The sequence below is a fragment of the Stegastes partitus genome, unplaced genomic scaffold, assembly GCF_000690725.1.
Source record: "Stegastes partitus isolate 25-593 unplaced genomic scaffold, Stegastes_partitus-1.0.2 Scaffold1651, whole genome shotgun sequence".
In the NCBI taxonomy this organism is placed as follows: Eukaryota; Metazoa; Chordata; class Actinopteri; family Pomacentridae; genus Stegastes; species Stegastes partitus.
The window spans coordinates 25962-53639 of record NW_007579382.1 but is presented as its reverse complement, the minus strand read 5'-3'; the positions used below and the strand labels follow the sequence as shown (position 1 = coordinate 53639).

General features: G+C 42.1%; 2 protein-coding genes across 2 annotated transcripts in view; both read right to left on the bottom strand.

Moving 5' to 3' along the window:
- The window catches only part of timm50 (translocase of inner mitochondrial membrane 50 homolog (S. cerevisiae)), a 44572-nt gene extending 22715 nt beyond the window's left edge, over nt 1–21857 (bottom strand). Inside the window, exons 1-4 of the mRNA XM_008301264.1 lie at nt 21639–21857; nt 19032–19188; nt 16401–16432; nt 13725–13746 (exon numbers count right to left, since the gene is read on the bottom strand). Coding sequence (XP_008299486.1) covers nt 13725–13746; nt 16401–16432; nt 19032–19188; nt 21639–21851 — 424 coding nt within the window. The 5' untranslated portion in view covers nt 21852–21857. The remainder of the gene's footprint in view (nt 1–13724; nt 13747–16400; nt 16433–19031; nt 19189–21638) is intronic.
- Nucleotides 21858–22626: 769 nt separating this feature from the next.
- LOC103371809 (E3 ubiquitin-protein ligase TRIM21-like) lies at nt 22627–27031 on the bottom strand. The gene is made up of 3 exons (XM_008301263.1): nt 26991–27031; nt 24994–25744; nt 22627–24185 (listed from the first exon to the last, which is right to left on the bottom strand). The coding sequence occupies exons 2-3, from the start codon at nt 25740–25742 to the stop codon at nt 23165–23167; spliced, it is 1770 nt and encodes a 589-aa protein (XP_008299485.1). The 5' UTR covers nt 25743–25744; nt 26991–27031; the 3' UTR covers nt 22627–23164.
- Between the last annotated feature and the right edge of the window lie 647 nt (nt 27032–27678).

Here is a 27678-nt window from a genome sequence, read left to right as displayed (position 1 = left end):
TGAAGCCAGAATTTCTTCTTGGACGGTTTTCTTCAGTTATTGAGCTGCAGGTGTTTATACTGCAGTGAAAAATTAATCACAATGAGAATAAATGAGCCAAAAACACCCAGAAACCTCCTGAGATCAAAGGGTTAAAGCTAAAAAAAAAGCTCCAGAACAATAATGTGATCAGAGATGAGACGGTGATGAAGGGAAATGAGCACAGCTGTAGTCCTAATGGCTCCTAAAGACTACAACTCCCCGAGGACTCGGCAGGAAGCGTCGCTCAGCTGATAAGATCTGAGTCTGGACGCTGAGCCACGCTGAAGCTGCAAACATCACGACTCTGGTGGCGTGTTCTGGTCGACGTGGACGAGAATCTGGCAGCAAAGGTGCCATAAGAAAGACTTTACCAGATATTATTATAAAGCAGCAGTTTAAACAGGCCTTCAGTGTTTTTCTTTTAAATAACATTTGTAAAATAATTTATCTAAATTGAGTAAAATTGTCTCATTTGGCAGCCAAATGTTGAACCAGATTAATAAAAACACTGATTTTTATGTGGACATTATGTTTTGGCCTTTTTTTGTCTCTTATTTCTTTTTTATTTACTATCAATATGTGAAGTAATATTTTTTTCTGTGATTTTATTCGTTTATTAACAACACATGGGAAATATTTACACATTTGTTTTTAGTTAACATCCAGAACTTTCCTTACAAATAACAGCAAATATCTGTTGAAAAAATATGCAGTTTAAATACAGTAAAAAAATAAAATAAACTTTAAACTTTTTTTTACGTTTAACGTGTAAATTATTAGTTTATCTGTGATCTTATTGGATGTTGTCAATTTTAACAAAACAGGGAAAAAAACAGTTAAAAAAATATTTCCACTTTTATCCTTAACATACATGACTTTTATTACAAATAAGGGAAAATATCTGTTAACATTTTTTCTTTTCTTTTATTTAAATACATTTAAAAAAAAAAAAAAAGAGGGTCAAATGTAAAAGAATGCATTAGAATTTATAAAAATATACATTTTTGGCTGTTTTTTAATTTTTTTTTTTTACAGTTAACATGTAAATTATTAGATGTCTAATTTCACTTTTTTAAAAAAAGGAAAACAACTTTAAAACACCAATTGTCAAACTAAAAATCCCTTGTCTCTACACATCGACTAAATTATAAAGTGCTGCATAAAACGAACCCACATTTATAACAATGTGAGGTCCAGTGCATGTATTTATTAAATTTCACCTGGACAGGAGCTCTGATTGGTCAGATCAGCTGATCGTCACCGTGGCGACCAGAGGAGTCACCTGGCCCCCTGACCGATCAATAACTCGGCAGATAAACCAGCTCAGGACTCGAGTTGATAACGCGTCCAGCTGTCTGCGTGCTAATGACTAATGATGGTAAAGACTCGGTTTCCCAGGAGGCCGCGGGCTCATTACAGCCATAATGACTCGTGCACACGCTGCAGGTAGCAGCGCTCCCCGAGGACTCCATCCCCCAGAGTGCAGCGCAGCGTGCTCACGCAGGAAGCCGCCGCCATCTGCCGCCCAGCGGCCGCGACGATGCGTCGAGCCGACGCTTTCGCACGCGTGCAGACGGGAAATAAAGAGAAAGGGGCGGAGCCAGCAGGAGTCCACTGAGAGTTCACTAAGAATGAACAAAAACACACAGCTGGAAACAAAAACAAGATCATTTAAAGAGGTTCACAGTAAAACTGGCACTAATCATCAGGTTAGTTCTTCTCTTCATCTGTGACATCTGATTAAATACATTTAGGTTTGTTCGTCATATTTACTCCTGAGTCTGCAGCAAGACCAGCTCATTAATTACAAGACTAAAAAAATAAACGTAAAGGAAGGAAGGAAAGAAGGAGGACAGAAGAAGAAGAAGAAGAGGAAGAAGATGAAGAAGAAGAAAAAGAAAGAAGAACACGAAGAAGAAGAAGAAAAGGAGGAGGAAGAAGAAGAGGAAGAAGAAAAAGACGAAGAGGAAGAACAGGAGGACGAGAAGGAGGAAGAAGATGAAGAAGAAGAGGAAAGAAGAGGAGGAGGAAGAAGAAGAAGACGAAGATGACAAAGAAGAAGAAGGAGAAGAGGAGGAAGAAGAAAGCAAAGAAGAAGGTGATGACGACGACAGCGATGAAGAAGAAGAATGAATGTTCTTCATGGTTTACTTTCATTATGTTCCTGTTCCAGCTACATTTTGCTCTGATATTGAACCACAGTTTAGTTTATTTATTTCAGATATTACAGGATTTGATCAAGCTCTGCTGCAACATCTTCACCATGTTTTACAGAATATTTTATGGATCTATTTTTGCCCCAACATTATTATTTATTTTCATTATTTTATTAACCTGTTGCTTAAGCGTACAGGATTTGATCCGCACCTGTTGCCATCATTGTTTGTTTGTTTGTTTTATGTATTGTTTGTAAACACATCGGGGTTTCGGGTTCAATCATATTTTCAGAAACAATTTTCAGCGTAAAAACAACAACAAACAAAAACACACAAACACACAGCAGCTCTGCATCGTGTCTGGATATACAGATGGTTCGATTAGAGCGTTTCCAGTGTTTCCAGTGCTTCCAGTGTTTCCAGCGTGTTGTTGTGGATGACGTCAGCCTGTCAGAATGCCGTCTGTTCTGAGCGGGGGGAGGTTAAGGCAGCCTTTATGATGCTAATCGGTGGGTCCGGTTGACAGAGGTGAGGATGGGGGAGGAGGAGGGAGGCTTCAGGGAGGACGATGCAGGTTTCCATCCCGTTAGCTTCCACTGCTGGCAGGTTCCACCTCAGCACCAACCCAGTGGAAACCCTTTACGGCTGCTTTTATTGGTCCATAAAGCCGTTAATGGTCCGTTTGGTTCTTTCCCTCCTTCATTTACAATAAATTAATGTTTTTCTTCCCGTTTGATCGTAAAGCACTTTGTGTTTAATTTAATTTGAGGGCGCGGCGTGAATAGAGACTGATTTACTGACGAGCTTCAGGATGAAACTTCTGCAACTGTTTGGTTGGATTCTAATAAAGACTGGTTCTGATATTCACGGTGGTCCAGTGCAGTGTCTCCTCGTGGTTCTGTTGCATCTCTTTGCAGCCATCGACATCGACATCATCTTCCAACGTTTCGACTGGCGTCGATGCTTTTAAGGTCCAACTTCATCCAATCAAACACTTGAACTCGTGGTGGAGTCAAACGGGTGCCACTGGTGTGAAGTCCGACTCCAGAGCTGCAGAATTCTGCTTGTTTGGTTGTGAAATAGTTGACATTCCTTTGGGTCACGTGGCGCCGCCTTCGATGCGTTTCATCCTCGTCTTTCTTCTCGTCTCTCGCTGCCTCCTTTCATCTCCCCAACGGTCTTCCTTTCATAGTCAATGTCGGCTCTTTGTGTGGGAGGCCTCGCTCCGCCGAGCTGTCGGGTCGGGCCTGTTTTCGTTGTCCTGGCCGGCCTGGGTGGGCCGGTCGGGGGGCCAAGCGGCTTCCCTCCTGCCCTGGAAGCGACCCGCCGGGCTTCACGTAAACAGAGCCGCGGCCTCTGAGCTGGTAGTTTACAGGCTGTTTATGGACGGAAGCTGCAGCTCGTTGAAGGTTGCACAGAAGATGTTTGGTAGCGGAGCTGCAGCTTCGGTGGAAACCTGCAGATTATTTGCATTCTGGACCGGCACACGATCAGCGTCGTGCAGAAAGTGAGAAAACCGACTCCAAGGGGGAAAAAAGCAGCGAAATAATGACTTCGAGAAACAGATGTGGAATGAAAACGTGTTTAAGGAGCCACGGGTTCTTGATCTTTATTGCGTTGCGCCGTTTGGCTGCATTCAAAGCGCTTTATGGTTTGGATCTCCATTACAGAACCACACAGACCTCAAGGTTCTGGTCTGACATCTAGACCCAGCCCAAGAAAAGCTCCACCTGCAGGCTTGTTGGCCGAAAGGATTCTAAATGCACATAAAAATCCTTCATGTGTAGAAAATATAACGTCTTCACATCTATTGGTGGTGATTTTGAGTCTTTGTGCATTGATTTTTGCTTTTTTTCATGGTGATTTTGCATCTTTTCGTGGTGATTTTGAGTCTGTTTGAATTGATTTTGCATCTATTTGTGGTGATTTGAGTCTTTGTGTAGATTTTGCATCTATTTGTGGTGATTTTACTCCTTGTTCTGGTACCTTTGCTTGTTTTTGTGATGATTTTGTGTCCTTGTGGTGATTCTGCAGCTTATTGTCGGGGGTTTTTTGCTTTTTAAACTGAAATAATACAGACTGGGAGCAGCTGCACATAGTCATGTGGTGAAGCAGAACAACCACTACTATGGGACATAACACAGACCAGTTAGTGTTTTTAGATAAAGATAAAGTTTAGACAGAAAACACAGACTTGGACACGGCGTCAGTTTGGAGTCTCTGTGATAAATTAGCTTCTTTTATGGTCTTTTTTGTGCGTCTGCAGATGTTTTGTGATTCTTGGTATCTGCTTTGAGTAAACTTGTGTCTGTGTTGTTGTGTCTCCGTTATTTGTGCCGAGTCTCATTTCCATTGGTTTCATCTCTCTGTGTGTTTTTAGCATGTTAATAATATTAGCATGTATTCATCTGTTTATACGCGGCGTCTCTTTACTGCTGTTTTATTTGTCAGGTTCAGGAAACACTAAAGAACTCAGAGCTAACGGGCTCCATCGGGCTGGACCGACCCGGAGCTGTAAACACGTAGCGGCTCTGTTGCTGCGAGTTAGCGGCTTTTACTGAAGCCGTAATAAACACCATAATCCTACACGAGCGTGCTCAGTTTGTCTCCTGCTGCACAGCAAACACCCCGATAATTCATTTATTATTATTTCATTATTATTTTATTCATTTTTATTTATTTATTTTATTTTTTTTTTTTTTGCAGAATTAGTTTTTCTAGTGTCTCTCATGGTCTTTTTTTGACCTATAAAGTCAGATTTCTATTAGAGGGAGTCTCTGAGCCTTTCTGAGAGACAAAGTACAGATTATTTGTCATCTATCTCCTCTCCTCTGCTTCCACATCCCTCGTAAAGCGCACAGAGCATTAATATGATGATCCAGCTCTGATGCTGCTGTGCCTCCGGTCCTCCCCTGTCCGTCTGTCTGCTTGGTACAGCTCGGGAGGAGGAGGAGTCTGATTACGTCTTGGAGACTCACACGCTGAGCGGATCCTGGCTCTCCCACAAACAGCGCGCTCCACCCGGCCTGGAGGCTGCGACGATGCCCGCTGGACAGGTTTTTACCACCGGCCGGAGCCTGAAACGCGCCGAACCAAGCATGGAAACCCAATAAAAAAAAAAAACCCGCCCTCACCAACGGCCGCTCCGTGGCGTAAAAATCATGCGCCTCGTATCCAAGCGGGCGTCTCGGAGGTGAAAGCGGCGGCGGAGGCTCAAGATAGAAGGCTTTATTAGTGAGAGGTGTCGGGAAGGGAGGGAGGGGGCCCGCGGCGCTGTCTTGTCTTCTAAGAGGATAAAGGAAAAAGGGAAATCAAGCTATTTTTACGCGCGGTGACACCATGAGCGGCGCGCCGGATGAGAGCTCGGTGCGCGTCGCCCTGAGGTAAGGATGCTGACCCTCCTCTCCAAAGATGCTCCTGTGGCACACCTGCTTTCAGGAACATGCATTTGTTATAATCCCTGCTTTTATTATCTCCAGCACCCAGGATTGCAAACAAAACCCACACCATGTAGTCCTTTTATTTAGACGCTCTCCTCAGATTTTACGCAGCTTCTTTTGTTAACACCTGCACATGCCTCGCAGTGGATTTATGAATGAAGATGAAGCTGGGATTAGGGGAGAGTAAATCCTCTTGTGGTCAGAACAACACGCATTATTTTACACCTCAGTGTTCAGGGGCTTCCAGAGAGCTTCATGCATTTGCTGTATCATGCTGATCTGACCCTTGTCCCCTCAGGACAGACAAACTGGGATACAACCACAGTCCGATCACTGGTTTTAGTGGAATCAAACAAAGGCCCAGACACTGTAGCACACAACAGATCAATGAGAGCATCAATGCAGTGACATGATAGGGCTGTAAATGTGTGCGCTGAAACCTGAAATGTCATGTGGACTGAGTGGAACAGGGAGAGAGAGGACAAAAGCCCGTCCCTCTCATGTTTCCCTTCTTCTCTGCTTGTTGTTGTGCATTCAGACTTTGACCCAGAACTCTGTTTACTGAGCCAACTCAGTTTACAAGCCTCTCCGCTGCACAGATAATAAATAATCAGCCAGGTTCTTTCATTTTCAGAAGATCCTGTTCATATTGTCAGATTAGCTAAGCTGCTTTTCATATAGGAAATCATCTCTTACCTGCCTGTTGTATCAGGGTTTTTATTTGGAAAGCTCAGGCTCATGAATTATTTGGAGAGCTGTGCGGTCTTGTTTGCAGGTTGGGTTTCCATTTGTGGTCCCACTGGTTTGTTCTTTCATTCATGAATTCATTCATTCCCTCGTGTGTCATCAGTTGTTCTGCAGTTTGGCTGCAACTTTTGAGCAGATATTTGGTCCAGAAAATGACCATTAGTGTCTCCTAAAGCCCAAAATTAAGCAANATGAAGGATGAATAGATGGATGAAGGATGGATGAAGGATGGATGAAGGATGGATGAAGGATGAATAGATAGATGAAGGATGGATGAAGGATGGATGAAGGAGGGATGAATGAATGGATGAAGGAGGAATGGATGGACGGATGAAGGAGGCATGACGAAGGAGGAATAAGGGAGGAATGGATGAAGGAGGGATGAAGGAGGGATGAAGGAGGGATGAAGGAAGGATGGATGGATGGATGGATGGATGAAAGATGGATGAAAGATGGATGAAGGCTGATGAAGGAGGAATAAAGGATGGATGGGTGAAGGAGGAATGAAGGAGGATTGCAGATGGATGAAGGCGGAATGAAGGATGGATGAAGGATGGATGAAGGAGGAATGAAGGAAGGATGAAGGAGGAATGAAGGATGGATGAAGGATGGAGGGGTCTATCTGAACAAAAGCTTCAGTCAGGCTCAGCATCTGCTGCACAACAACAACAACAACAACAACAACAACAACAACAACTTCCCTTACAGTAGCTAATGCTAAGCTAACAGCTAGCAGCTAAATTAAAGCATGCAGCTGGAGACAGAGTCTGGAACACAATTTTAAAAAAAAAGAAAAAAGACTTAAGATGTGGGTTATTTTTTTGACTTCACTGCATTTTAACCTTCTCTGACAGAGGACGGGCGTCATGGTGGACGTCCTGGAGGAGGAGGAGGAGGGGGAGGAGGAGGTTGCCACGGCGACCGGCGCTCCTCTGCATCACCACGCACACAAATGCCGCCACTTGGCTCAGAGCAGCAGCGTCTGTAGCCAAAACACGTCCCACAGGACCAGTTTGTCCGTCCGTCCACCTTCTGCTGCTCCCAGAGGACGGCGACCAGGAGGAGGAGGAGGAGCAGGATTATGGGCTCCTCCTTCTCCCTCAGGGATCATGAACCTTTAGCCCGGTCTCTAAGCTCATCAGGTCCGAGGTCCCTCAGAGGTCCCTGAGAGGTCCCTAAAGGGTCCCCGAGGTCATGATTGGCCCACATTACTCTGGAGAAGGTTCAGACAGGACGCACGCACGCCAATCATTTAATATCATTTATCAGTGGGATCAATACGCGGCGATGACGTGAGGTGTCGTCACGCCAACGCTCTGACCAACCCAGTTTCACAATGACCTGCTTCAGATCCACAGTTCAAACAGTCAGCAGCCGTTTGCTCAAAACTAGAAAAACCTGAAAGCTTCCAGCCTCATAACAAAAGCCGCCGTTACCCTGGAAGACTTTTGCTTTTATTTCTTCACTGTGCCGGCGGTTTCCTCTTCTGTTGAGCAACGGAAGCCCTTAAAAGGTCGAACGCCGTCCTGATTAATGAACGGCTAATCAGGCAGAGCTGTGGGACGTCTACACCCAACACGAGACCAGGATCTTAGAATAACTCAGAGTTCACGATGGAAACACCAACAGAGAGCGATACAACATGAAAAACCATCCTAAAGAGATGCAAAATGACTACAGTGGGACTAAAAACAACACAAAAACATGCAAAACTTCCACAAAGAGACGCAACGAAAGGTGCATAATGACCACAAAGGGACCACAATCACTACAAAGAGACTAAAAACCACAACAAATAGATGGAGAACCGCCACAAAGAGAAGGAAAAGTGACCACAATGAGACTAAAAACAACCTTAAAGACACACAAAGTGACCACAGAGACCTAAATCCCTTCAATCAGACTTAAAACCAGCACAAAGAGATGCTAAATGTCCAGAATGAGAAGAAAACCACCAGTTAAAGATGCAAAATGACGACAGTTTTACTAAATTTAAAGTCATTTTGGATTCATTCAGAGACACATTTTGCTCATCCTGGACTGGTAATGATGATTTTACAAACTGAAAGATCTGAAATTCTCAAAAATCTGCCCAAATATTTCAGCGTTGGGTCCCATTTTGTGATGGTTTTTGTCATTTTGTGGTTGGTTTTCATGGTTTGAGGTGATTTTGTATCTGTTTTGTTGGAGTTTGGATCTTTTTGTGGTTGTTTTTTGTGTTCCAGACGTGATTCTGCATCTTTCTGTTCTATTTTTTTGTCATTTTTTGTCATTTTTTTGTGGTTTTGTGGTGATTTTGCATCATTTAATTACTTTGGGTGATTTCATGTCTTTTTGTTGTCACTTTTTGGGTAATTTCAAGTTTTTTGAGGTGGTTTCGGCACATTTTGTTATTATTTTTGTCATTTTGTGGTCGTTTTGTGGTTTTGTGGTCATTTTGCATCATTTAATTACTTTAATCTTTTATGACATCCTTTGGGTCATTTCATGTCTTTTTGTGGCCACTTTTTAGCTGATTCTGTGTTTTTTTAAGGTTGTTTTTTTGCATTTTTTACAGCGATACAGCATCTTTTCCTGGAGTTTGTCTCATTTCGGGTTGATTTTTAATCTCTCTGTGGTCATTTTTTGATCTTGCATCTCACAAAAATTCTCATATTTTATTTCTGGATCCCAAACAGATAACTAATAATTAAACCTGAGATGTGGAGCAGCATGTTCACTGGATTCTGTCCTGAAGAGAGACGCTAAGAGACGATTAGCTGCATTCAGGAGCTCCGGACTGAAGCCTCTGGACTGTACAGACAGCTGCTCGATCGGGTCGATCCGCCGCGACAGAACCCTCCTCCTGAGCGAATCCTGATCGCCCGCTGATACGAGTAATCCCTTCGTCAATACCTCAGCGTGTCCCTGCTTTCACTTCCCTCCCTCTGTTCATCAATCAATCAGCCAATCAATCAATCAATCAATCGTCCCATCTGCACGTCCGCCCGCCTCCTCCGGCCTCCACACCAGAGTCCATTCACTTTTTGTTGACTTCTGGACGGCACGCAGGAGGGCAGATGGACGGAGGAGGACCGGGTTCTGGAGGTCTGTATGAGGACCAAGTGGACCTCGGGGACGGGTTTACGGCAGACGGAGGAACGCTATTGATGAAGTGATTATTGGCATTGGCAGGCGATCAGAACTCGCTCAGACCCGCGAGCAGATCGACGTCGGCTGAGATGACGTCTCACTTTGATCACTAAGGATTAGCTTCATGCTAATGTTGTGCATCAGAACGCTTTTAGGACGCAACAGCAACGTTGGTCTCCTGGTATTGATTATTAGTTATTGACTATTAGTCCTTGTGGTCATTTCAGGTCACTCTGATGGAGTTCATGAGGTGATTGTGCAGCTTTCTGATCTAACTTTTGTCTCTTTTGGACGTTTTTTATGATTTTGTTGGTGATTTTACATCTTTTTGTGCTAATTTATGACGTTTCTATGTTGATTTTTGATCTTTTTCTGATCATTTGGCATCTTTTCGGTGATATGTGTTGCTGTTTTGTGGTTGTTTTGGTGTTTTGTGGTGATTTTGCATCTTTACATGGTGGGTCTACAGTCATTTTGTGGTCTTGTATTGATGCTTGATGTTTTTCTGATCATTTTGGTTGTTTTGTGGTTGTTTATGATGTTTTTGTGTTGATTTTTGATCTTTTTGTGAAAACGTTTGATGTTTTCTGATCACTGATTGATATTTATTGTTGGTTTTTGGTTGTTTTTGTGGTGATTTTTGCATCATATTGACGGGACTTTGCATCTTTTTGCAATAATTTTGCTTTTTTTTGGACAACTGTTTTCGTTTCAAGATCATTTTTGTCCTTCAGTCGTTGTTTTTGTGTTTTTGGGGATGATTTTGTATTTTTCTGGTGGTTCTGCCTCAGCTTGTGTTGATTTTTGATCTTTTTGTGAAAACATTTGATGTTTTCTGATCATTTTGGTGATATTTATTGTTGTTTTGTGGTTATTTTTGTGGTGATATTTGCATCTGCTTGGACCAATTTTTAATGTTTCTGTAGCGATTTTACATCTTTTTGTGATAATTTTGCATCTATTTTTGATCATTTTTCTCATTTTGTGGTTGTTTTTGTGTTGATTTGCATGTTTCTGTTAGAATCTTTGGTAATTTTTGGCTGTTTCTTCTGACTTTGTAGTGATTTTACATGTTCTAGTGTTTGTTTATTGTGTTTTTGTGTTGATCTTTCTGAGGCGATTTATGACGGAGGGAACAAAGGGAGGAGGGGAGGCGGTAATAAAGTTAGAGAGGGAGGGACGGAGGTCTGCAGCCAGACGAGGACAAAGTGGACCTCGGGGACGGTTTTATGACGGACGGAGGAAGGTGGAGACGGACTGGACCTCAGGGACGCCCAGCTATTGATGAAGTGATTATTAGTAGCGACAGGCGATCAGAATTCGTTCAGACGTGCGAACAGATCGATGCGAGGATCTGAAATCAATCGTCATCTGAGCTGATGGTTCATCTAAACATCACCGTTCATCACTTTGTTCAAATGTTGGATCTTTGTTCTGTTTAGACGCCTTCATGTTTCTTATTTGAGTTTCCATTCATGTCTGTCTCAGGTTTTGTTTGATCAGATTTAATTTTGTTATTTGGGACCTAAAGCTAAAATAGTTTGGCTGAATCTGGAGACTTTTACATGCTCCACTCCACTTTAATGGCTCAATACCTCCAGAAATAAAACTCCTGCAGCCATGAAATGTGGTGAAAACACAGACTGAACAGTTCCCAGCAGATTATAACGACTAAATGGATCCAGCAGAGGAGATATTTTGATTACTGAGCCTTAAAAATAGAAAAAAAAGGGCTAAATGTTCAAATATTGGTGGCATAGTGTCCCCAGAAAGTTCCTGTAAGTGTCTGTCTATGGATGGATCCATGGTTCTACTAGAACCCAGTCTCTGGTCACATCTCACCAACTGCTGAGGCTCTAACATCAGTAGAACCTGATGTGGTGAAGCTGGACCAGACAAGGTTCTGGTTTTAGACGTTTTTACATGTCAGAATGCCAACATGAGTCCATTTGGACCATTTTTTGGGTGATTTTGGACAAGTTCTGAGTCATTTTAAACAAATTTTGATTCATTTTGGACAATTTCTGAGTTGTTTTGGACAAATTTTGAGTAATTTGAGATTTTTTTTGCATTGTGGGACCAGTTTTGAGTCACCAGGTTGGTGTTGTGTCTCCAGAAAGTTCCTGTCAGTGTCTGTCTATGGATGGATCCATGGTTCTACTAGAACCCAGTCTCTGGTCATTTTTCACCAACTGTTGAGGTTCTAGCATCAGCAGAACCTGATGTGCTGAAGTTGGACCAGACAAGGTTCTGGTTTTAGATGTTTTGACTTGAAATTTCTCCAAAATGAGTAAAAATGGTGCAAAATGGGTCAAAGGTTAAGACAAAGAACATCCTAAATGATTTAAAATTGAACAAAATGACAAGAAAGGATGATTATTGGCCTTTGAAAATGGAAAAATCTGCATTTTTATAAAGAGTTGTAGTTCTTTCACAACAAGGTTTACAGACTTAAATCAGTTAAAAATTTAAAAAAAAAAATTTAAACATAATTGTCAGTATAATAGCATCGTAACATTTTTGTTTAACACTACAGTATTATATGTATTTTTCTTGCTCCCTCGCTGTCAGATTTTCACAGGTTTGTTTGTTTTTTAGGTGTATTTGTGCTAAATGTCCATCATGACAAGGGAAACCTGACCAAAGCTCTTTCTACATTTGAACACTCAGCGTTTTTCGGGGTATTTCTGCTGCGTTCTGGGACTTTCTGGAGACTTTCCAGGCCCAGCGTTTCCCAGATAAATAAGCGCAGGGTGTGTTTCTGGTGCTTTGTGCTGTCAGACGGGCGGTTTGGGGGATGAATGATGGGACGTGGGCATATGGGTGGTTGGTAGGAACACAGCGGCAGCAGTTGGCAGTGCCACCGAGGCTCTGCGGCGATCCATCATTCAAACACAGCGCTGCCAACCAGTCAATAAAAACACACAAACCGGGCTCATCTGGACCAAACGCACACAAATAGGACGCGTTTGCACTGAAACACAGTCAATCTGTTTGTGGTTTTCAGTCTTTAGCAGGTAAAAGAATCCAAACTGTGGAGCTTTAACCACCGATTATTGCTTCATCTCTTAATTATTTTACAAATTTACCACGAATGCACAACAATTTAAGAAAACTCTGATTAAACATTAAAAACATCTCCTTCAGTCTCACTAATACGCCACAATTAACAGTTTATAATGATAGAAAGCACAGAAAAGAAGCTTAAACCAGAGAATATGTACATTTTTAACACTTTAGGCGCAAATAAAACACGTTTGCACTGAAATAAAGTCGGTCTGTTTGTGGTTTTCAGTCTTTAGCAGGTAAAAGAATCCAAAGAAAGTCCAACTGTGGAGATTTAACGCTGATCATCTCTCAGTTATTCCTCCAATTAACCACATAAAGTACAAAATATAAGAAAACGCTCACAGTAAAGGTTAAAAACGTCCTGTTCAGTGTGACTCTTGTGCCACAATTTACAGTCTACAATGACGGAAAACACAGAAAAACAACAAATCCTCATAAAACTAATCCGTCAATGATTTTCTCAACTAATCAATCAGTCGTTTAGTCTTTAAAATGTCAGAAAACGGTGAAAAATGTAAATAAAATGGTGAAAAATGGGATAAAATTAGAGTAAAATCACACTGAAGACACTGAAATCTTTTCTTTCCCTTTAAAAACGACTTTTTAAGGATTAATTACTTCAAATTGACGAGTTATTTGATCTATAAAGTTTTAGAATTAGTGTAAAAATGCAGTTAAAAAAATTGTGAATAAACTCGAAAAAAAAAGTCAAATAATAGAAGCTAAAATCAAAGAATTTAGACTTTTTTTTCTTTAAAAAAGTACTTTCAGCAGCTAGCTGGTAATTAATTCGATAATCGAATCAGTTAATTGCTGCACCTTTATTTATCAGAAACAAACTGATTAATTATTTCTTATGAGGAGCTGTAATGAACAAAGTCGATGTTTTTCACTTCATGGAAGACACGTAAACAACTGGAAATGCTGCTTCTGTTGTTCATCAGTTTAACGCCAGCTCATGTAAAACTGGATGTTTTTACTCTTTGTTTGAGCAGAAAAGCTTCACTGGGTCTGAAAATCTCCCTTTTCAAAGAACCTCCAGGCAGCTAGAACACAACCAGAAGACGTGACGGAAACCCAACTCAGACTCACACCAAGAACCACCAACGATCACAGAAGATCTGTTTGAAACCTGAAAATAAAGAGTGTTCAGACTCACCTCTGTCGAACTCGTCTGGAATCTGCAGAAAGAGCAGAAATAATTATTACCATCTGCACCAACAGCTGGCCGATAATCAATCACTTCCATTGATCTGCCAGCGCGTTGACGGTCAACGCAGCTAATCAATAGTTTCCTCTGTTGGTGGTTAAACAGACGACGGCGAAGCTGCAGACGAATGACGACTGTAGAAATCTCTTGGTTCTGGTTCTGCAGAACCTTTATCTACTGACCAGAGTTCTACCTTCAGACTGTGAATGTTCCAGAGGTCCAGGTCCTTGAAGTCCACAGAGGAGGGTCCAGATTGATCACTTTAATGGACTTTTTCCATCATTTCTGAGCCTCAGAACTTCATCAGTACAGCAGATAGACACATGACATTAAGGAGGAAGAACACATCTGGGTTCTGCTAGAACCTGACACCAGATCAGTTCTACATCCATCCAGGTGTCTCAGTCTAAACACTAAATCTGGTTTCTGTTCCATAATGAGACCAAATGACACAAACGAGACTCGAAACGACAGAAAAGAGACAAAACTTTCAGAAAGAGATGAGACACAAAATGATAAAAGACACAAAACAACAAAAACAAGACAAAAGACATGCGCAAGACAAAAAAAACACACAAACCCACAAAAATATGAGACACAAAACGACAAAAAAGACAAGAAATGACACAAACAACAAGAAACAAGACACAGAAAAGACGCAAATTTAGACAAACAAGACACAAAACAACAAAAAAATGAGGCAAATGACACACGCGAGACACAAAACCTCAAAAACGTGACAAAAATAAGACAAAAAACGACAAAAGCAAGAAAAAAATAACAAAAAATAAGAGACAAATGTCGACAAAAACACTGAATCACTCTAAAGCTGCTGACTGATTGATCGGCTGATCGATTGATCGCTGTGGACTTCACTCTGGTGCAGGTTGGTCAGGACTCTGTGGAGAACGACGCCACCTGCTGGTCATGAAGCTGAACTGCATCCACACAGTTTGGTCACTGCTATTTGAAAACAGTGATGCATATTGAGGCCTAATAATCACTTTGTTCTGATTTTTTTTCCCAGGTTTTGTTAAATGAAGGGAACCAGAACCGAGACCGGACGGGGAGTTTCTGTTTCCCGGGTCGACGGCTTCCCAGCGTTCAGCCGTTTAGCAGGAAGCATCGACGACAAAAGGGTCCTAACGAGGCAGAAGTGTGGCTTTGAAGCAGCTTCCAGATCGACGCCTTCGGACCAAAGAGTCCGTCTGAGGACGAACCGCGGTTTGCTCAATACGCAACCAGAAAACCCACAGATTAGAATTAAACTGCACAAAGACGAGACTTTACGGCGTTTCTAACTCTTAAACTGGCTGTGTTCATGCCACGGCTGACTGTCTGATATAAACAGATAATTTATTGATATTGTCTGATGAAGTCACATGAATCAGCTCTGCACAGACGCCTCTAAGGCTAAAATAAAATAAAACTTTAACAGTATATATTGATAATAAAATACCGTTACTGCAGATTTGTGATGTTCTGTTAAGTGACAAATAATAAATATCAAAATCACAGAAAAAAGTGTTTAAAAATGACCAGTTAACAGCGAAAAAACAGCTAAAACTGCATTTTATAAATAATAATTTAATCTTTTGCAGCATCTGACCACAAAAATTACAAACTTTTATCTGCAATTAAATCAGCAAATGTGCTTTTACTTTCAAGGCATTTGTTGTTATTTGAAAAAAAAAAAAAAAACTTAAATATGACCTGTTATTCTACAGATTTTCCCTGTTTTTGTGCGTATCAAGCCCAGAACAGAAGCTAAAGACCTGCTGAAGCTGGTTGTTACATCTGGAGGGAAGCCTGAGAACACCATCCAGCTGTGGAGCACGGGGGTGGCAGCATCATGCTGTGGAGGGACTGGTGACCTTCACACAATAGATGGCATCATGAGGAAAGAACATGATGTGGAGATACTGAAGCAACATCTCCAGACATCAGCAGGAAGTTACAGCTTGGACACTAATGGGTCTTCAGATGGACAATGACCCTCAGCATAGCTCCAGATTAGCTACAGAGAGGCTTCAGGACAACAGAGTGGCCATCACAAAGCCCTGATCTAGCAAGGAGACCAACAAACCTGACCCAGTTCCACCAGTTCTGTCAGGAGGAATGGGCCAGAACTCATCAGACTGTTGTGAGAAGCTTGTGGAAGGAAAACGTTTGATCCAAGTCCTACAGTTTAAAGGCAACGCTGCCGGATACTGAGGAGATGGATGGAAACTTGGTTCCAGCTGTAGGTGCGACTGGACCGATTACGGGACTCTTTGAAGTCCGAGCGGCAGCAGCTCTCGTCTACCCGTCGAGTGTGCCGCCCAATCACGCGGCAGCGGCCAAACGGTGAGATAAGTGTGCTGCTTCCTTTCCCACGTCGACGCCTCCCGACAAAGCCTCCGTTCGCGCCTCCGTCAGACGTCGCAGCGACCCGCCGAGTGTGTCCTTCGCAGCTCGCTTCCTACCGACTCACGGCGGCTCGGCGAAGTGTGCCCGCCAACAACGACGCGCCATCTGATCCCGAATGGACGCTAAATGAGCCGTTAGCGGCGCAACTCTGCAGCTCAGGTGAGTGAAATCACACCTGGAGGGCCGTGGATGTGGATGTGTGGACGTTAAACTCACCATGTTTCCCTGTTCGTCCACTGAGTTTGTACCTGAGAGAGACAGAAACACAAAGTTTATCAGTTTACCTGCTGATTAACTCACACACGGGAGGTTTTCTGCTTTCATTTAAGCATTAAAGTCAATTTTAGATCAATAATTTAAGAGTTTTAGGTGCAATATTCAAGGATTCAGGGTTGTTTTTTGTCATTGGGACGCAGGTAGAAGTCGTTAGAAATAAATAAAGAAACACAAAGAAAATTACAAGCACGATAAACAGAAATATTATTTAAATTTTAGGTGTAATATTTGGTCATCATATATAATATTACTGCATTTCTTTAGTTTAACTTTCAGTTTTACTTCCTGCTTTTCTACTCTCGTCTGATTTTAGCTCACTTATTTTTATTTTAAGTAATTGCATAAATCAAAATTGCATTAATTGTTGTGTTTTCTTTGCAATATCCAGCATAAAATTAAACTTTCTTCAAGATTCATTAAGGTTTATTTTTATTTTTTTGACTAAATTTGTCAAGACAACAAAAATCTAAACATTAAGGGGGAAAAATGTAAATTTAATCTGTATTTTATTCAATCAAAGCTCTTATTTGACTAATAATTTCCACCATCTTTGACTAAAATATTGATCTTTAAATACAAAAATATTCAAATACGAGCAGAAATGTGCAGCGACGCTGAATAATGAGGCCGTAAATGTTTTTTTATTAAAATATAAGACGTGCAAACACAAGAAATCCCTCCAGGCGAGCTATATTTGGGTTTCACTGATATTTCTACGGTTTTAAATCACAACCTCGTGGCTTCTGCAACACGATCGCCTGCAAATATTATCTGGCCACACATCAAAGCAAACAGAAATATGCAAAGTTTGAATCCCAGAGCAGCTTATAACATCCAGAATGTCTGAATATCTCCAAACATGTGAGTAAATCCAGAAAAAAAATCCAAAATATTCCATAAAGACAGACAAACAGAGATAAATCTTGAGCTTCTTGAGCTTCTTGAGCCTCCAAAGCAGCTTCTGGAATTATAAAGATAACTGATGTACATCCACATCGATTCCTCTGAAGACTGAGAGCAGCGTCACCGTCTGCAGGAATCACACCGAGAAAAAGAAAACTGAAAACTCCAAATACAATCCAGTGATGAAGGAATGCTTCAGTCGTCTCACAGGAAGCTAAAAGCTCGACCTAAACGTGCTCCTGAGTCCAGATTCTTCATCCTCCAGCTGAATCTACCTCCTGCCTCTCACACGTTTCTACTTTCCAGCCATGAGTCCTTCGTTAACGTCCTCCTATCCGGCCTCCAGCTCGTCTGACTGACAGCTGAAGCTCCGCCCCTCTGTGGGCAGCAGGAAGTGACGACCTGAGAGGTGACGTTTAAAGGCTCCCATCAGCCCAAAAACAACCTGGAATAAGTCACGTGGTCGTCACAGTAAACTGGTAGACGGTGAAATGGTGGTGAAAGAGTTCAGACTGGACAAACACAACGAGACTCGTCTGCCTTCAGGATTAGTTTAGAAAGATCGTCACAATACTGATGACTGGGCAGGAAAACGTAGACGCTTTCATCTAACCAGCATCAATACCCACCATGTTTCTTCCATTAGTATCACTTTGCACCACATTTTGGACCGTATGTCTTCTACCAACAACATTTTTGCACCATATTCCTTAAACCAGCACCACTTTGCACCAAATTGCTTCTAACAGCACCATATTTTATACACCATTTCTCAACCAGCACCATTTTTGCGCCATATTTCTTCCACTAGCACCATTCTTGCACCACATTTTGCACCATATTTCTTCTACCACCACCATATTTTGCACATTATATCTTCTACCAACACCATTTCACACCATATTTCTTATACCACCAACACATTTCTTCTATTAGTACCAATTTTGCACCACATTTCTTCAACCAGCACCACTTTGCACCAAATTGCTTCTACCAGTACCACATTTTCCACCATATTTCTTCCATGACTACCATTTTTGCACCACATATAGCACCTTATTTCTTCTACCAACACCATTTTTTCACCATATTTTTTAAACCAGCACCACTTTGCTTCTACCAGGGCCATATTTTGCACCATATTTCTTCTTCCAGCATGATTCGCATGTTATTTCCCTTTATTTCCTTAAATATAACACGTGTATGCTCTCTGATATCTTAAACTTCCCCAATGGGATGAAGACAGTCAGTGCTGTTTAATCTTGTTTTTACTTTTCATTCTTGAAACCCGACTTTGTGTCTGAACTTGTTCCTCTCATAACGCCCCACATCGTAAATGGAGGCCGTAGCTGAATGTGACCCTGTAGAGGTTTGATTCTCGGGTTTTAAGTGGTTTTCTTTAACTTCTGGGTTATTTTTTTTAGTGCTAATCCCTCTGAATGTCTGATTAGCAGGCAGAACCTACAGTCCCGTTCAGAGGGACACAAGGAAAGAAAAACTCACAAAACTCAGCTATATATCTGGTTTTACGTACCAGAGGTAGTGACAGAGGGTTTATCTTTATGTGGAACTTGTTGTTCTCTGAACAAACTCGATTAAGTTGTTCTGAGTGAGTCCAATTCAACAGAACAACGAGACTCATTCTCTGCAGACGGTGAAGAAACCCACCGAATATGTAGACGATGCCGACCGCCCCGCCGACGCCCATCAGCCCGGCCAGCCTCAGAACCATCTTCTTGGCGTACGCTGTGTTCTCCTTCTGTTTCTTGTCCTCCGTGTGCTCGCCCTCCTTCTCGCCGTCGCCTCCTTCAGGGGGAGGCTGGCCCTGCAGGAAAACAACAACAGAGTTAAATCGAAGCCACAGATGAGCTGCAGGTCACGTTATCGCTGCTGCAAGTCCTGGAATTAATCATTAGTGTCATTAGAAATTAGACTGTCTGAAGGAAACCTGGCCAAGAAGGCACAGAAATAATATTCCTAAAGGCAGTACAGAGATAGAACATATGTGCAACGTAAAAAAAAAAAAAAAAGTTTTTGGGGGTTATTTTGTTAAATTACATTTAAAAACTATAACAAAAAATATAAAAAATTTAAATAACATTAAATTTAAATAATATCTACATTAAAGATCACCATTTTCATAAATAGTAATTTGTTTTTTAATGTGTTTAAATCAGCAAAAAATCTGATTATTTTACAGATATTTGTGATTATTTCAGAGAAAAACTGTGAAAGACTGAAAAATGGTAAATAAAAGTTTTCTGTTTGGTTAAATTACAGAAATCATGAAGAAAATCACCCATATTTTTACTGGATTTAAATCTGCAAAACATCATTATATTACAGATATTTGCTGTTTTTTATAAACAAAAAATAGATATACGAGTTAATTTTTTAATTTGCTAAATGACAGATAATATTTAGGAGATTTTTTTTTTCTTTTTTAAAGAATTAATTAATATGTTAACTGTAAAAAACAAACAACAAAAAACATTGTTTTACAATATTTGTCCAAAAAAAGTAACTATTGTAAATAAAGTCAATGTTGTTTGGTTTTTGTTTTTATACAAACAGTAATTTATTCTTTTACAACGTTTGACTGTAAAACAATTGTTTTATTTTACTCAAATCAATTAAAAATATCACTATTTTACAGATATTTGTCATTATTTTCACCATTTTAAAGTTTTATCAGATTTTCTCTGACACCGTTGTTCTCATATGTTCAGTAAAGTCCAAACAGCTGTGAACTGAACAAATGGACCCAAAGCAAAACTTTAAACTGAACGACAGCTGACAAAATGCAAAACCTGCAAATATCTAAAACCAAACATGTAGACAGGTTCATGAAATGAACTGACAGCTGCATGAACAAACCAAACGAGGCCTCAACAAAACGAATCCCCAACTTTTTACATATAAAACCAAACACACTGATGTTTGTTATGCAGATCAATCTACACGTCGTGCAGGTTTCTCCTCCAGCAGCTCGTTAGTTACACCTGAAGCTGCTGCAGAGCTCTTTAAACCTGTATTCTTAGTAATCTTATTATTGTTTAGGTGAGGAACAGCTGCTAAATTCATTTCACTGTGTGTGATTGTGTTTGTGACCAATGAAGGAGGTGAATCTTGAACCTTAAATTTAAAAAAACTGTAATAAAGTCCACATAAACACACTGAAGTCGTATTTATATGAATATTAACTGAAACCAAACAACACGGTCGAAGGAAATACTTTCTTGGCTCGGATCAGAAATGCTGCGCAACAGGGTTATTTCTAGAAGCAGTACTTTTCATTTCTGTGTTTATGTCCCTTAATGTTTGCACAATCCAGCTGGCTGTTGCAACCACTGTGGGGTTTAATAAAGGCTTATCTTTTCTTATGTTATCGCGCAGAACATTTCCAAGCAGAGCTCCAGGACTCGCTCACACTTGGTGTCATTTATTTTTTATTATCATTGTAATAAATCAGAGGAACGTAAACACCAGACAGGGAGGTAAAGCAGGAGAAACAGGAAATTACATGAATATAGTGAGTGTTTCAGCCACATGTGGTGCTTGGAGGTCAGGTATGGGGATGATTGAGCTGAACATGGAGCAGGAGGAGCAGGAGGAGGAGGAGGAGGAGGACAGTGAGGGAGGACACTGGGGGTCTGCTCTGACCTTCACACCAAACAAACCTTGGCAGTTGATCCGACAGCTCGTGCAGATAAAACTGAGGCTGTTAGCTCAGAGTGTGTGTCTGCAGTAAAAAGGGGGCTGGACACACAAGCAGCCAGCAAACCAAACCTGCTAGCTTCGTGCTAGCTGCCAGAGCTAGAAAACACACCACATTAATGCGCTGTAGAGATGCTAACCGGAGCTCAGCTATTTAAACCGACGAGCCTCCCGGAGCGGCTAAAGGATGCTAGCATTAGCCAGCTAGCCTGTTAGCTAGCCTGTTAGCTAGCCACCTTAATCTCAGGTTCATTCATTCAGCACACTGCGGGGCTGACGCGGGGCCCGAGGGGCGGCAATGTAATGCCTCCGAAGCGGACACTTGTCGAGATAAATGACACAAAATAAGTGTTTAATTCCGTGCTTTTATCTCGGGTTTTCAGGTGAATATTTATGTGTAACGTTCAGCTAGCTGTCAGAGAGAAGTGGCTTCGATTTGGATCCCGGGGCAGCTCGAGTGGGCGGGGTTGGAGTTTGAACCATGGTGCCGCAGTGTATCCGCTCACCCCGCTCGCTGCTCGGTAGTGAAATCAAACGCCTCCAACGGGCTAGCCTCACCTGACTCTGCTGCTGCTGCTGGAGTCTCTCCTGGAGGATAGCCTGAGCCAGCCCGCCCGTCGCACTGCCCGACGCGGCCGGCGGCTTGTCCGTGGACAGCGTCCGGATGATGTCCGCCACGGCCGGGGTGGAGGCACCCGCCGCCCCGCTGCGGAGCCGCAAGAGGCCCCGGCTCGCCCGCACACACATGGGGAACACGGAGGTAGCCGACATCTTGGATAGTAGCGCTAGCTGCCGGTGTGTGACGCGAGTCAAAAGGACAAAGGCGTCCGATTGGTTGGGTCCTGGTTGAGTGACAGGCAGGAGGCGCAGTCAGCGCAGCGAGAGACCACATGGAGCAAGAGGAGGGCGGGGCTCGGAGTGTTCTGTCCAATCAGCGGCGAGAGTGAGTCTGACCTTCGATTGGGACAAAAACTGCCATGATGGTTGATGGCAAAATGCCCAAAGTGTGTTCAATTATATCACCTGTCAGAAACGAACCGAGTTCATATCCAGAAAATATGAGCAAGAACACAAACTTTCTGGACTAATAATATAATATAATATAATATAACATAACATAATATAATATAACATAATATAATATAATATAATATAATATAATATAATATAATATAATATAATATAATAGTAAGTTATGGAAAGTTAAGAAAAAGGAGACTGAATTGAATTATTCTTTCCCTCTCCATCATACATCATTTGTGTCCTGTCTAAAAGAAAAAAAAGCCATTGGCAGACAAAATTAAGAAAAAAAATCTGGAAAAAAAAAAAAAAACTAAATTATTGTCACATCCTATGGTAGTCTGAAGTTTTTTATTAGCGTGAAAAAAAAAGCTGCTCTTTTGTAAAAAATAGAGTTTATGCACGAGATGTCATTACAGCAAAGAAAAGAGTAAACACAACTTTACAAGTTTTTCAGAATAACTGCTTAATCTGTAGGGTTTCAACTTTTCCTGAAGGAGGAGATTTTCTACTTAGTTTCAAATTCATTTTAAATATTCAAGAGTTTTTATTTGTCACATGCTCATACAGTACATGCAGCAAAATGCAAGGCGAGCCTGCACAATAAGACATTATGAAAAAGGACAAATCAATAAAAAAAAAAAGTTAGAGAAAGTCACAGCATCATAAAAGCAGACCAAGGGAGTTTTTGTGAGACAAAAATAAAGTATTAACTGGAACACTGAATAGACCAAATATGTAAATAAGGAAATGAAGAGAGAAATCAATGCATTAAATCCATCCAATCATTCATATCATATAGAAGCCTGACTAAAAAGTTAGATCTTGAGTTTGCCTTTAAAAACAGGAACACTCTCGGGTCTTCTGGAAGGATGTTCAACAGACCACAGTAACAAAATGTAGGTTCTTATTCTCACTTCATTTGAAAATCCACTAAGAGAAAACCTGAGGGTTCTATAAACCAATCAAAAGGATCTTAAAATCAGCTTTACGACTAAAGGCAACGACCACAAAACTATTATAGCAAGTCTCCACAGCACACGGCCAAATCTTGACAACCCAGATCACTGCTGTCCTCTAGTGACAGGAGTGATCCGTAGAGTGAAAACGCTGGGTCTGAAGATCGGGTAGATCTTGGTCTTTGCTGGGTTGCAGGTGTAACACGACCGTCTGAACATACCCCACTGTGCTTCTTCATTTTTCACAGCTGCTCTGACTGCGAAGACGCACTCCGTGAAGGAGTAAATCAGAACCCGAGTGTCGACGTCGTAGAAAGAAACCAGCCCTTCTGTGTAATCCACAAAGACGCCGATCTTGTCGAGCTCTTTGGACGAGGGCAGGGCGACGGGAGGGTTGGCGTTCGCCTGAAGCTGACCCCAGTACGAACCCAACGTCCAGCATCCGTTTTCGGGGCTGAGGGACAAGTCGGTGCCTTTCTTGGCGATGGACTCTCTCACCACTCCGACTTCCCAGCCGGTCTCATTGTAGAGTCTGACTTCGTAGTAGAACCTTCCAGAAGAGAAACCCTTGTTTCCCAGGACGTAGTGGAGACAGTCGAACCTGGAGATGTTGTCGGGGACCTTCGTCTTCTCGGTTACGTCCCTGACTAGCATCCTGTCCAGGGACACGATGAGACATGGGTGTGCCGTGGTGGCGTCCAGAGTCACTGTTGTTGCATATTGCTGCTGGATTCTCCCGAGTTTGTCGTCGAACACAGTTTGGGAATCTATTGGTTCGTCTTCTTCGAGGTCTCTCATGACGTTCTCCATCTGCTGGTTGAACGTCTCCTCGGTCTTGGCCACCGCCTTCCTCACGGCCTCCACATGCAGGAAGGTTTGGACTGTGGTGTCGAAGCTCGTTGAGTCCAAGGAAACAGACGGGAGTTCCTGCAGCAGCTGGAAGTCGTCCTCGATGTTGGAGAGCTCTTCCAGTCTGGCGCTGATCCGGCGTTTCTCATCGATCTCCAGCTGCAGCTGTTGGATCACATCTTCGGCCTTCTGCTCTGCTGCCTCCTGCTTCTCCTCCAGCAGCTCCATCAGCTCCACCGCTTTGGCCTCGATCGAGGAAACCAGAGCGGCGAAGCACCTGTGGGTTAGAAATTCACAAAATGTCATTTTAAATCAGGACCTCATCAAAAATAAAAGTGACTTCTTGACTTCCTGACCAGTCGTCTCTCAGCAGCAGCTGCTAGTTTGTGTTTCCTTCCTGATGGTGGCAGTAACACAACTGGACCATGAGCTTTATGCTGACACACTGATGGTTCTGGATCTGAAGCTGCTCTGAAATGGCTCCAAGTCACTTTCTGACTGGTTCAGACCTTTGCTGAGATCCTCAGACTTTCCCACTGTAGTGTCTGAGTCTGATGAGTGGATCAGATGGTTCTGTTGGGACTGGATCAGAGGAGTCAGCAGCTGGAGTCAATCAGAACCACTCAGGAGGAGTTAGGAGGCCATGAAGCTGAGAACATTTGATTAACACAACTTTCTGCATCATCAAAACTGATAATACTTTTCAGAAAACCTTTAATAAATCTATGAAAGAACCAAAACTCTTGATAGTTTTTTTGTGTGTTTCAAACATTCCATCTCAGAAAAATAAGACTTATAGGAGTCATCAGAAGCTGAAGACCAACATGGTGTACGTGGTCTTTAAAGGTGGAAATAGACTCAGAGATGAGCCACAACATTAAAACCAGTTCCCACCTTCAGACTGTCACAGACGCTCCATCAGTTTAAGATTTGGGGATTTAAAGGCCGAATCAACACCTTGAACTCTTTGCAGCCACATTTTAAGTTATCATCTGCTCAGGCTTAGCTGTGGTTCAGGCTGGAGATTTCAAACTTTTCTGACTTTTGTTGTCCTAAAAAACACTTCATCCACCTCCACAAAGCACCTTTTGGTTTCTGCCGTCGTCTTCTCCACTCTGAGTCGACTCTTGAGCTTCGACTGCTGCACCATCTCCTCCACGGCGCTCTTCTCGCTCACATCGCGGTCGACTCTGGCTTTCCTTCGCTTCGCCTCGGCCCTCCTCTCCTTACTCTCCTCCTCCAGAGCGATGGTTTCGTGCGTGGCGTGTTCGTCCGTCATGCACACGGCACAAATGCAGACCTGCTCGGTCCTGCAGAACAAGTCCTTCAGCTTGTTGTGTTTGCTGCAGGCCCGAACCTTCAGCGACGCCACCGGCTCGACCAGCTTGTGCCACTCCAGCGCCGGAGCCGACAGATGAGGCTGCAGGTGTTCGCTGCAGTAGGAAACCAGACAAACCAGGCAGGACTTCAGAGCTTTACACTCGCAGAGGTCGCAGGAAACCTTCCAGGGCCGAGCAGCGGCGCCGGCAGCTGCAGCTCCCGCCTTTTTCAACGCCTCATCCTCATCCTCGTCCTCTTCCTCGTCCTCGTCCTCGTCCTCGTCCTCGTCCTCATCCTCGTCCTCGTCCTCATCCCTGAACTCCTGTTTGACTCTCAGCCGGGCGGTTCTGCTGATGGTCTTCTTGCACAGCGGACAGTGCTGGACGTCGCAGGAGTCCCAGAAGCTGGTGATGCAGCTCCTGCAGAAGCTGTGATCGCAGGGAAGCGAGACGGGTTCGGTGAAAACATCCAGGCAGATCAAACAGTGGAGCTCCTCTTCAGATCGGGAAGCCATATCTGGAGGAGAAAAAGCAGAGAGGAGCCTCAGGAACATGAACTAAACTGGTGCATGAAACAAAAGGTGGTTAAAGCACATCGTCCATCCTTTATTTTACATCGGTTTACTACTTAAAGAATCTTCACATGTGTAAAAACAATGACTATACAGTAGAGACCAGAAGTTTCCTTCTTCCTCCAGATGTACCGATGGTCATTAAGGCCAAACAGTTCAGGTTTAGTTCCATCAGACCACAGGACATGTCTCCACTGATGAAGCTCTTTGTCCCTGTGTGCATCTACAAACTGTAATCTGTCTTTTCTATGTTTCTTCTGGAGTGATGTCTTCTTCCTCTCTGAGCAGCCTTCCAGCCCATGTCGGTACAGGACTGGTTCCACTGTGGATAATGACTCTCTGACCAGCTTCAGCAGCATCTTCACAAGGTCTTCAGCTTCTGTTCTGGGGTTGATTCGCACATTTCAACCAGAACACTTCATCTCTGGACACAGAACCGTCTCCTTCCTGAGCCTATGATGGCTGGACATTCCCATGGTGGTTATACTGATAGAACTGTCTGAACAGATGAACGTGGAACCTTCAGGATGAACCAGACTGGTGGAGGTCCACGGTTCTCCTCCTGATGTCTCGGCTGGTTTCTGTAGATGTTCCATGTTGTCCCAGAAGGCAGCAGTGTGTTTGAGGTCTGCCTCCAGTTAACCAATCAGAAGCTTCCAAAGCCATGACATCATCATCAGTAGTAAAAAATTCTCTCTCTCGTTATTCTAGCAAATAGAAATAATGGTGATCCTGACTGAGCTGAAACAGGAAGAGTTTCTTTATGCAGTGGATGTAAACTTCTGGTCTCTGCTGTACATCATGTTTGTTTCCACAGAGGAGAGTAGTGACGAAAAAATACGACAGGAGTAAAAAAACAACAACAACAACAACCCAGAAAGCTTTTGGAGTTTAGAGAGTTAATACAAAACTGAGCGTCAAACTATGTTGACTTCCAAGAACTGCTGAGTCATGCGTGTGAACACGGAGGAGGAAACAAGGACTGACTGTAAATGAAATGATTATTTTGACTGTTTCATGAGTTTTAATGCTTCGGTTCAGATGATCACACATTTTACACAAACAGCTTTGAACAACATTTACGTTTTCTGAGACTCTAACTGTTTACTTTCACTTTGTGTTCTAAACTCTGAAACACACCGATCTGCTGCATCCTGACAGTCTGACGAGGTAAAAGAGGAAAAACTTTACCTGCTGTTTTGTCCCAAACCGTGTCAGAGGAATCTTCGGGTTTACTTTCAGTTTCGTTGAAAACAGCCGGCTGAGGACACACCTCCCGTTTCTTATCTTGGATTTCTGTCTCTGTGAGGTCCGCCTGTTTCAGAGCATAAAAGGGAAAGTTTGGGAAAAATCAAGACAGATCCTGGAAAAAATCTGCAATTAAACAGATTTCTTCCCTGTGTTTTTAAATAATTCATCAATAAAATTACCACGGACTGGATTTACACGTCAAAGGTAAAATAACCTGAAACTCTAAAGAGAACCAGAAATGTCAACTTCGTTTTTAAAAAGAATTTTTATTTATTATTATTATTATTTGATGTATAAAGAGTGTGAAAATATTTTTGCCAGTTTATTGTAATTTCACAAATATTTCCTTATTTATAAGATTAAACTGTTAATTTCATACAATATGTTTATAGCAAAAATGTTAAATGAATGTTCAGTGTTTAACATCTAGAAGTAAATAATCTTATATGATGAATTATTTTTTCATTTTTATTTTTTCAAAGTAAATATTTTATCCTAAAAGGAAATAACTTTCATAAACGTACCGTATTTTCCATCATTAAAATAAATGTTTTAATCATGAACTTTGGTTCTTTCATAGATTTATTAAAGTTCTTCTGGAGATACGACCAAACCTGCTGGATCATAA